General features: G+C 37.1%; 1 protein-coding gene across 1 annotated transcript; it reads right to left on the reverse strand.

Annotated features, from left to right (window-relative positions):
* Positions 1-1,919: 1,919 nt before the first annotated feature.
* Klf15 (Kruppel-like factor 15) lies at positions 1,920-3,332 on the reverse strand. The gene has a single exon (XM_014237384.3). The coding sequence runs from the start codon at positions 3,312-3,314 to the stop codon at positions 2,187-2,189; it is 1,128 nt and encodes a 375-aa protein (XP_014092859.3). The 5' UTR covers positions 3,315-3,332; the 3' UTR covers positions 1,920-2,186.
* Positions 3,333-12,209: the final 8,877 nt, after the last annotated feature.

The raw sequence follows: 12,209 nt of genomic DNA on the forward strand, positions 1-12,209 counted from the left end.
CCGTTGAGTTTATTCTAAGAGTCAAATACAGCCAAACAAATAAACTCCTTTCAACAGAAGTGTCCCGCCCGCAACCATTAACCGTTTCACATGCCATTCCGAACCACTTGATTTCAATTCGATTCATTCCAATATATACTACATATACAATCCATGCCTCGTGGCATGCTAACACACTACTCATTGAGTCATTCATTCTCGCTCGCTCTTTCGTTCATTCAACACAACTCACTATTGAATTGTATGGATTTCCAATTGAATGAATTGAAGTACCCGTTAGACGTTAGGGCGAGTGAAGTTATATATACACTCTCGAATGTCTATTTAGTCCACCCAGTCAACTTCATTTGAACGCCTGCAGCTGTTGCAAGGTGTGGTTGCGGCAGCTGTGGCCCGTTGTTATTGTTGTTGACTGTCATTGTTATGTCGAATATTCAATATATTTGTTGAATTTCTAAAAAATCTTCAAAATCTGTTGGCATTTTCATTCAATATGTGGCATTTCCCCTCCCGGTTTTAGTATGCTTGGAGGCTTTCACTGAGTTTGTGCGAATGTATGTCTTTATTTACGCACACAAAATGTGGTGGATTTGTAATTTTCGTTTCTTCTTTTTTTTGACAGGAGTCACCTATCTATTGCTTTACTTAATTTGGCTAATTTGACTCAGGAAACTGAGATTTTGTTTGCGGGGGAGCGTATGTGTCACATCGCTTGCTTTGGTCCTCAAAGTTTTCCAATATTTAGATAACTTACTTTATGTAATTTGAAGAAACAATAGAAGTACATTTCCACATACACATTTACTGTGGTAATTGGAAGCTCTACGTTACAGCTTCATATTGGTACTTTAAAGCTCCTGAAAACTGATATGCTGAGATGAACGCGTAATGCGTTCCACGTCGTTTTGTTTTGATGCATTCCACGTACTTATGAAACGTTATACCCAAATTTAGTTCATTGGATTCATATTTCCTGGCGTTAATTCATAAAGCCTAAACGAAGCCTAAAGCCCTTTGAAGCGTAAAAGCTCGATTTTCATTACATTTTGCCTGCTTTCACGTTCAAAATGGGGTTCGGGTATCGCTTTATCGACTCAGTTACTGTCGCCACTTGATCATCGTTAAAGACTCTACCGCTACAACCCTGTCTTGACGCCTTTGAACTACTTTGAAAAAGCATTAGCTCATATGATGTATGCCATTTTCAGATGACTTGAGAATTCGAATAAAAAAACCCAAGTTTTAAGCAAGCCTGTTCAAGCATCGACTGATCAATTCTCAGGATAATGAAGTTACTTAGAAACTACGAAATAAGTTCGGAGTTACAGCAGGGATTCTTTTATTGAACATCAAGCTTAGATAGAATGGATTAGTGAAGCCCTAACTTAGTAAATAAATCTTGTAATGATACCGAGCTCTTGCATTGGCACGCAAAAACTAAGTTTAGCAAGAATGTCTAAGTTTAAGATTTAGATATCTGTTTTAGATTCTTAATCATCTTTTCGGCAAACTTTAGAGGATCCTTAAGGGAAAAAAATCGGGTTACTCCTTCCCATCACAACTTATGAAAATTGTTTTAAAATGTTAGTGAAATAAGTTAAATCTTCCAGCTTGGTATTCTCCAAAATGACCCAAGCTCGAAATTTTGTTTTGTCCGTTCTACTTGGTCGACCGTAATTAATTTTTACACTGAGCTAGCACTGAAAATGTTTTTTCCAAGGTCGAACATTAGAGAAATATGTATGACTGTCCGAATGTAGAACTTCTAAAATAAAACCTCATCCAAATCTGAGCTAATCCATAGGCTTCTTATCTAGTCTTTGAACTTCTTGGAACCGGATCAGATATTTTAACAGACATTGAAGAGCGGATTTTTGTTCTACCAAATTTTCCCGGAACACTGTTTTGGAACTGATTGAATCTATATTTTTGGTCTCTTGACTTTCTTTAACTACTCATCTTAAGATAAACGGTAATTAACTCATTATCTTTTCCCTTTTTCTTCTTGATATGAGGTATACTTTATAGAGTCTTCCAATTCCGACCATTTATTTCAATACACAATAAAAAAGTATTTTAAAGTTATGGCACTTATACAAAATACAACTCTTTTTAAATAATCACATGTCCTTAAAATAGAATATTACTCTAACACTTTCACCATCCCTCCTCTTCTTTTCCTTATATCATAACTGATTCTTGCGCTTACGTCCCGGCCGCACCGTTAACACACTATGCGGCAACACACCATCGATCGCCTTTCCAGCCTTACTCGCTGCTAGCAGACGCCGCTCGTGTACCTTCCGATGCTTCGTCAGATGATCGGAACGCGCAAAACATTTCAAACAATAGCTGCACTTGTAGGGTTTCACACCCGAATGCGAACGCCGATGGCGCGCCAACTCATCGGAACGTGAAAACTTCCAGGTACACGCAGGCCAATCGCAAGTGTAGGGCTTTTCGCCCATATGGCGACGCAGATGTGCCTTAAGGTGAGCAGGCTTCGCATAAATCTTATCGCAGGTGCCAAAAGTACAAGGATAACCAGCGGCCGAGCGTTCATCTTGGCTGCTGGACTCATTGCTGCGCTTTGCAGTTCTTGCTTTGCGATGCAGTTTGAGGTTTTTAGAGCTTTCGTGCAAAAAGTGGTCGCAGGTATCAGTGCAAAGTGGCGTCTTCTCAGGTAGAAAGTCGATTAGCTCTGGTATCTCGATGTAGTTATCCAAGAATTTCTCCTCCCACTCAGCCATTTCGCGTGTTATGTAGGCAGCCGTCTCGAATTCCACCACAATTGTGGAATCTATGCTGACGGGACTGCTTGGAGTGTTGTATACGCAGCTGTTGTTGTGGTATTCCATTTCACTGCAACTCTGTGTTGTTAATGTTTCGTAGTTTGTGGGCAACGCAGGTGAATCACACGTAGTGTCATGTATTAAGACATCAGTTGGTGAGCTGAGCAACCGATCGAGCGAAAGCTGCAGCTGTTGTTCGTTGTTTTTCTTGTATTCCGGGTAGGTTGTGTGCATATTTCGCTCCTCGTGTATATTATACTTCGCTTCAGCCATGCTCTCATCCCAATCCACATGCAATTCCAGAAGCGTTTTTTCACATGGCGTTGCCGCAAACACATAAGGATCATCCGCGCAGCTGAGTCGCATACTTTCGTCGATTTTCTGCTGCGCGCAGCAACTGTAACTGTAAACCGGCGTTCCACTTTCCACGTCCGCGCCGATATCCGTCCAGTTTTCATGCAACTGCGTGTCATTTAAGTCGCTAAACAGTTGCTGGAAGCCGCCAGCGGCAAAGAAATCCATTTTAGTTAAATAAAATTATTATTATTTTTTTGTTTTTTGTAAATTCTCCGCGTTTGCACTTGTCACTTTGGGTGTTGCAATTGTACTGCCGTGTTCTCGGGCTGCGTTTATTGTTTTTAAGTTATATTCTCTGTCTGAGATTCAATGCTGCGCCGCGTGGCAGTTCGAAATAAAAAATAAGATCAATGAGTTGGCGCATTTTTATCTACTCGATGGTCAATCAATATCGCCAATGGCATAAATGTAGATCGTAAGCGCAGTCGCCGTCCCACAGTCACCCGCAACTGGGTATTATGCGTAGTATAGGCAACAAAGTTGCCAGCTTATAGTTTTTAAATGTCGTTTGAAGAATTTTTATACCTTGGATAGGGTATATTTAGTTTGCCACGAAGTTTGTAATACCCAGCAGGAAACGTCGGAGACCCTATAAAATATATATGTATGTAAATGATCAGCATGATGAGCTGAGTCCATTTACCATGTCCAGCAGTCCCTCTGTCTGTATATACGCGAACTAGTCCTTCAGGGTTTGAGATATCGATGTGAAATTTTGCACACCTCCTTGTCTCCGCAAGAAGCTGCTCATTTCGGTCGGAACCGCCATTATCGGATCACTACAGCATATAGCTGCCATATCAAAATTTAGTCCTTGTATGGAAAACTTTTTTATTTTACGAGATATCTTCATCAAATTTAGCATGGATTATTTTCTAAAACAATAATACAATCTTCGAAGAAATTTTTTATATCGGATCACTATAGCTTATAGCTGCCATACAAACTGAACGGTCGGAATTAAGTGCTTGTATGGAAAACTTTTTTATTTGACGAGATATCTCCATAAAATGTGGCATGGATTATTGTCCAAGGTAATGGTATAATCAGATCGAACTAAGTTAGCATATATATATCTGGTATACATACTAATCATTTAAAATCTAGATTAAGATCTTTCTTTAACCTTTTATACACATGTGAAGGGTTTTATGGTTTCTGCGGTGTCGAAGTTTATGTTTTTTCCTGTTTCACATTATTTTGTCAAATATCTGGCAGCGCTGTGAATCTACTTATTACTACTCCACATAACATTAGTATAATATTTGGAATTTTTATTTTCATTCTAAATTGACCATAAAATCATACTAAAATAGCAAAACATAATTAATATAATTTTTCAATCAATGCCAACAATATGCGCGCTTGTTGTTGTTGCCCTCTATATTGGCACTTCCCAAGTGTGGCTATGCATTTGTTTACGATTGATTTGTTTTGTTCACAAACTGTCAATTTTGACGAAACACTTCACTTTAGAACACACAACCACACGACACTGCCACCACCAGCAACAACCACAACAACAAAAGCAATCACAACAATGAACCGTACGCTGTACCGTATTGTCGCCTGTCACACCATCCTTTGGGAATAATTAACACGTTCGACTTTGAACGCTATCACGCCAACACTTGCATGTGGTTGTGCGTTGCTACGGCTCATTAAGAACATACTCAGCTCAGCGCGGCATTAGCATGTTCTTGCAAGCCTTTGCGCTGCACTCCACGCGCCGCAGCTGCTTGCGCTCGGCTCGAGCTGTGATGCTGCCGCGCATGTCTTATCGCTTTGAGTCTGGCTTTTGGCTGGGTACCAAGCGGTGACAGGCCACCAACGTGTCAGCGGCAACATCGAGATCATCAGCGGTAACAACAACAATGAAAACATCAATCGTTATAGATATAAAAATAATAAAAAAACAATGACATTGTTTAAAAATAACTTTTGTTGTTGTGTGTGTATATTCATATCTCTCATTGCGTCTATCATAATACCTGGAACCTCAAATTTTGCCAGATGCGCTTTTTATTGGAATTTAAGGACCATAAACATTGTTTATCAGCATTTTTTTGGGAAAATTATTGTTGACACGTCACGTTATATACATACTAGTATTTTGCCACGGTACACTTTTCAAAATTTCGCTATTTGGGGTTTTTGCTCTCTTGAGTTATTGCGGCCATACTGTATGTGTTGGTTTCCTCAAGCCATATGTTTATAGAGATATTTTAATACAGGTTATTGTAATAACTTAAGTATAATATTTAAAGAAAAATACTATTGAGAACCAGAGTTTTTAAGCGTGCACTTCGACCGCTAAACCTTTATGACAACCTCAAATCACTGCTTGAAATTTTTTTGTCGTGAAGTAGAAAATACTTTCTTAGGCATAACATTACAATAATTTGGAAAAAAAATGGAATTTTTTTAAAGAATGAGTTACAGATGAAATGTTTTTGGCTAAAAGTCTCAACCCTGAGCTTCTAACTCGAGTTTCCAAGGGCTCCTTTACATCCTCGCCGACATGTTTGAAGTTAAAGTTTCGGTTCTTAATAGTATCATTATCACCCTCACTTTGTGAGAAGTTACCTACCAAAAAAAGCCATGAAGTTTGAGCTTAGAAAATCGGCTTTACGTAAAACCACATCTTTGAAGTTATGTCAGCTTGTATTTCCTTCGAATCTTACCTTACTTCCGTTGTATTCTGCTGCAAGTTCCGCGGGGAGAGCCTTAATTACTATAGCAAATCTCCACTGACAGACACTGTGAAAAAAAAATAGGTACGTGGTTTCTGTAATTTTGCCTCTAATCAGTTATCTTGTGATGCTTGGGTAGATTCCGCCGAAGAGTCTCTGGTGATAGAGACTGAACTGAGACTATTTTTATAGTGTTATCCAATACCGCCACAAGATCATCTTTGCTCAGCTCCAAACTCCTTCACATGTTAGAGTTATTGAAGTACACCACTTCTGCTACTGACTTAAGTCCGGAAATCTCTAGCTTATTAAGTAATACTTCGAAAGTCGCATATTAAAAATCTTAATATTCTTTACCAGGAAATGTGCGCAACGGAGCATTGTTTTTTGCTGGATCGGTCAGTTTTGGTGAAGTCTGTAGAGTCTCTTAAAATATTTGGAGATTTTTATTTTCAAAATCAAAACATCAGAATTTTTCTTTTTTCGCGATGATTCTATTTTGACTTTGAACTTTGGGTCTCTTTCAATCGGCTTTCATAGTCTACATAGTATCATTCAACTTCATGATCAGGTTGATGTTCGTATTCGTAATCGTACCAATATTCAACTTTATAACCAACTCTAGAGAACTTCTAACCTACCATGTAATCTAAGAGGAAATATTTAAAAAAACTGGCGTTTGTAGAGTGATTTTATGTTTTACATAGGCATTTTTTGGCCAAATTTAAGAAAGCAGCCTCGCCGAAGCGGTCGCATCGGGTATGTTTTGAATATATACATGGTTACTCGGATAAATGCCGATGTTGAAGTAAGGGAACTAGAATAATTGGCTCACTAATAAGTATTAAACTTATCAAAGTGATCCCTAAATGGCCGTGTCAGCTTTTCAGAGTTTTTGAGTTCTCAAATTGCAGTTGCAACCTACTGAAAGCTCAACGTACTTTTGCCTCCTTCCTTAAAGCTAAATATAGAAACATAATTTTTCTTGAGAAAATAATACAATTAGCTGCAACCATATATTGACGCAATATACACGGCTTACGAAACCACTCAACGGCCTCATAGCCAAAAAGCTACCAAATAAATCAAATGAACTCCGTCACCCACGAAACAGCATTAACAATACTTGTCGTACTACGGTAATAACCTGTATCATGGAAAGTTGTCCATTAAAAGCGCCCGCACTTGCTGCTGCCTGCTAACCGAATTATAGGCCATGGCAGAGCATTAAATTGGAAACAGCTGACGCGGGCAGAGCGCGCTGCCATGCGGCCGTTCATAATGCGCCTGTGACCGAAATATTAAAAATGATTAATGAAATGATTAATGATATCACATTACTTCCATTTCATTTGCCGACTCGTCGTCATTGCTCGCACTGCATGTCCGCGGCGCAGGAAAGACGTTAAAAAAAGCGAAATAAATTCCCCTTCAAAAAGTCATCGATAGCGTTTGTACGCTGGAAACGCTTTTCGTTTCCGGTCACAAAATAACGGCCGTTGTTATAGTACAACGTTTGTAGGTATATACTTTTAGCTGGCTTTTAGGCGCTGTGCCACTGAGCCGTTATAAAGCAGGCGGACAGCAGCAACAGCAGAGCAGCAAGAAGGCAGCGCCGTTTTGTTTCACATTTAATTTAATTTCCACAGCGCGTTGATCTTAATTTGCCGATATTGAAAATTCGATTGAGTCAAAAGCAGCGGAAGATTTTTCCGAGAAAAATCCGGAAAGTAAAAGAAAAAAGAACAAAAATGTAAGCAGTAACGTAAACGAGTTGTGGTAGGTGTGGGTGAGGATGATTGACTTTACGGCATTTTTTAAGAAATAAGACAGCGATACAAACTGATACACGTTATTTTCAGTTGAAGATTTCTTTATGAAGTCGAAAGATAACAAGAACGTCATGTCTCTTTAAATATTGAAAAGTCTTACGATTTTGTGGCGGATAGTCGTGAAGTCAGAAGTGGACTTAGTGTTGTGAAGACTATCGTAACATTACAGATTGAAGTAATGGATCTACGTCTTCGGAGCACAACCGCTCAAGCAGGCAGAATTTTTAAACTATGTTTTCCCCACATATTAATTATAAATGAATGATTGGTGAAACGGAGACCGCCAGAGGTTAGAAAATAGTAGTTGATATGATAAAAGTCTAAACTAACGTTAAGTCATTGGAGTCTATGTCAAATTGTTCATTTCAAAGATACCCATCTACATCCCTCTTGGTGGATCTATTTCGGTCAATATCTGTACAGTTAGATTCCAAATATCCGCAGCTTACGTCTCGAAAGCATTTATTTACAAGCACGTAGTAAAGTTTTAAATTATTTTAGGGATAACTGTCATTTTGAAGTTTGCATAAATGGTTCTACTTCCAAATAATCTAGTGAAGGTTTGTGACCTATTATTTTCTAGATAAACAGAAATACTCATAGCCGTCTAATGTTGCTAGAAGACAGCTTCGGCTGTTTTTCACAACAACTATCCTCTATCATATAAATAAGTGATTGACAATCTCCGAAGCTTTCTGTAACAGTCTAGTTTTTTCGGCAAAAGTTTGTAATGAGTTGGAAGCTGCCACAGCTCTCGGAAGATTGTGCTACTTTCTTTGGTCGACTAGGAATTATCTATAACTTAAGCATTATATTACCTCTCCACCTTTCTGACACCCTTACAAAGTTTTCATTTATTAACAGTAAGACTGGTAAAATCTTCTTTCTGTCTCTCTCTCTCTCTTGCAACCACCCATACTGATTTATACTTTTTAACCATGCAACAAGTCTTGCGCTCTCACTGAACTTTACGATTTGTATAGTCATATGTGTTCTCACCTTCCCATTCTTCTCTCTCTCTCTTTCTCACTCTCATTTTTCACACAGTTGAGCTAACTTGTAAACCTAATGAGAATTTGTATAATTTATGCATTGAGTAAAACAATAATCTTTCGAAGCGGAAGGAAATTATTTATTACATGCCTACTTCAATGTTTACGACGCGATAAGGGATAAGCGCATGATTTAACTGTACTTCGTGGAGGTAATTAGTGTGGAATTTACGAGCGCAGTCGGCGTCTTTGAGAATGTGTTTTGCTTATACTCAAGTGAAATGTAATTTCAAGTAGATGCACGGGTATGGATGCACTAAGATATATGCAAGAAATAATTGAAAAAATATTTTATTATATATTTTGTGACTTTTTTAATTTGTAGGAATTTTAATGAAAAAAATTAAAATTTGAGTAATAAAAATTTGAGAAATAAATTTATTATTAATTTGCACATTTTTGCTTTGGTGCAATATACATATGTATATACATATTATACAAAATGTTTCAACTTTTGTTAAGCGCCGTTATCCTCGCCTTTGGGAATTAACCGCAAGCGCCATCGCCATCGCTGACGCTCCAATTGGCAGATGCCAATACACAAATTTATATGCATACAAACATATATACATATATATATATATATATATGTAAATGTTTATGATTTATATATATATATACATATATGTGTGATATACAATTATGATTTGATTTAACTCACACACACTTGCATATCGATGCCATAACACGCGCATTTGTGCACGTGGCAGTGCCAGCAGACGATTGTCACCGCTGTTCGGCGATAAGCAGATTACACTGAAAAGCAAACAAACAAAAACCACAACTAAAGCAAACATAATAATTAAAAACTTTAAAGCTAAAATACCCTTCACAAATAAAAAGTTTTCATACAAGAATTTGATTTTGATCGGTCGATTTGTATGACAGCTATATGCTATAGTACTCCGATACTGGTGGTTCCAACAAATGAGCAGCTAATTGGAGAGAAAGTGATGTTTCAGAGCGCTATCTTAAAAAAATAGGCATTAATTCCTGTATATACAGACAGACGGACATGGCTAATTGACTCAGCTCGTCACGGTGATTATTTATACACATATTTTATAGGAGCTTCGACGTTTTTTTTGGGTGTTACAAACTTCGTGTCAAACTTTATCTACCCTGTTCAGGGTATACAAATTTAATAAAATATCAGCAAGGTATTTGATATAGGGTTGATGAGATAAAGTGAGGGCGAGCATTCTGAAAAGCCAACTGTTGAGAATACTTTTAAGTGCACAGTATATTTATTTCAGCGCCATAAATTATAAAGTGATTTAAAAACCAATTATAATAATATAATAATAATGGTACTTCTTTTTATCTCATAGCTCATTATTGGGATAAAATCTACTACTCAGGAGCCCGCGACAATTTGTATTCAGACTTCTGTACGAGGCTTTGAATGCGAATTGGTCCCGACGTGTCTCCTTTCTGATATATATTCATATAAGAAGAGCTAAGTAAAGGCTCTGTTAGTTGGTTCTAAGAGAGACGAGAGTTCGGAATGAGCGTAAACTGTGTATTCGTTCCGGTACTCGCTTTTTATGCTGTAATATAATGTGAGAAGAGCTAAAGAAAGGCTCTGTTAGTTGGTACTGAAAAAGCCGATTTCGAGACTATCTGAAATATGTATTTAATTCGAGTTCTGACACAGAAAATTCTTGAAGGTATATATTTAAAAAGTCCGCCAGCCGTTAGTAGTAGTTTAAAAAATTGTCTATATCATTTATTGAAGATAGAAATTCAGAAGAACGCTCCAGTAGACATTCGAACTCACAAATGAGCGAGTATTAGCCATGGAGTCTCTGACGCCTCTAATAGAATAGATACCTGAGTTCCTTACATCGTGTTCTCCAGACCTAAACCAATGAGGTTTGGAATCCGTGGTTACAAGACAATCAGTCCCTGGATCGAATTTTGATAGTTTTGTTAATAAGGACTCTTTGAAACATGATAAGTTCAGGGTGACTTTAAAAACATACCTTAAGAGAGTTCTTATTGTTTTGTTTTCTTTATGATCTAATGGTTTAACGAAAAAAAATTATAATTATTTGTTCGATAAGTTGTTGCCTTTAACTAACTTTTGCCTGTTGCATAATTAGGAGCAGGTAGTGGCAGACAATTTTTTTCTTATTCACCAAATCTAGCCGTTTTGGGCGTCCAACAACAGTTTTCGTCATCTTACCGCGATTCGAACTCATCCGTTTCGATTGACGTTGTCGTAATTGACTCACTTCATCAGTAACCATGCGTTTCCGAAATGGATTGATTTTGTTGCGATTCGTCGATGGAAATTCCGTCCATGAAGATAAATAGTGCGAGCCCCCTGAATCCAACAATTTCTAGAGGTAAAATCTGTAAAAAATTGTTCCGAGTCGCTCTAAGTACTTAAGGCCTGAGAGAAATTATCCTGGATCTCTCCCCCCTCTGGGTCACTGCTCGTGTTGCTCCCATACATATTTCAATTGTTGTTGTTTTTATATCTAGCCTTATTTAAATGGTTTGAAACGGTTTTTTGTGCAATGTTTACCTCTGTAGTTTGCTTTTGTCGTATCTATCAAACAAGAATTTATGATGCTGGTAGTTTTAAATCAAAAATAAATTAATTTCATTATCTTAATTATTGTGTATTTTGCACTATTAAATATCCCAAATCAACTAGAGTGCTCAAATGTCTTGCCACCTATTTCTGACTACTCGCTTACAATATTTAAGCCTGCACGCAAAGGCAACACTGAGCTTTTATTTTTTCCAGCATTCTCTCGCTCTCCAATTCACCCTCGCGGGTATTTCTTACTCATTTGCAACTGTCCGTGGAATAAGCGCTAAATTGTGCGAGGCACTTCATTTGCATTCCCTTGCATCTTCGTCCTCTTCTCCTGTAACGCTCTTCAGCGCTCTTAGCTTACCTTTGTTGCGTGGCATTAATTTAATTACGAACTTGTTGCATACAAAGAAAATTCGAATAAATGACAAATTGTGTTGCAAATTGCACTTTTAGAAATTTTCAGTCAATAGCAACTTGCAGTTTTGCACAATTTCAGCAAACTTAATTGAATGTGCAAGAATTTAATTGATATTAAAAATAAGTTGCTTTGTAATGCTGTGCAAGAGATTATTAAAGAGTGTGGGTGTAAAGAGATTAAAGTGTTGGAAATAAGGAATCGTATTTAAATTAAATATTTGAAGGTGGCAATAATTGCAATTGAAGTTAATTACTTAAATTTGCAATCACTTTGATTGAAATTATAAAATATTTTTAAAACATTTATTTAAATTAAGTTTTTTTATCTCAAGCGCAGTAAAATATTGACAAAAAAATAATTAAATTACAATTTTTTGTTTAACGAGCAATATTAAAAATAATATTGATTTATGTTTGCTATATATAATTTTAATTATTTTTAAATATTTAACTATTAGTTATTTATGATCCAGAGCACTAATTATGAGAAAAATCATTAAAATTCATGTAAATAA

This window comes from Bactrocera oleae, chromosome 5 (assembly GCF_042242935.1).
Source record: "Bactrocera oleae isolate idBacOlea1 chromosome 5, idBacOlea1, whole genome shotgun sequence".
Lineage (NCBI taxonomy): Eukaryota > Metazoa > Arthropoda > Insecta > Diptera > Tephritidae > Bactrocera > Bactrocera oleae.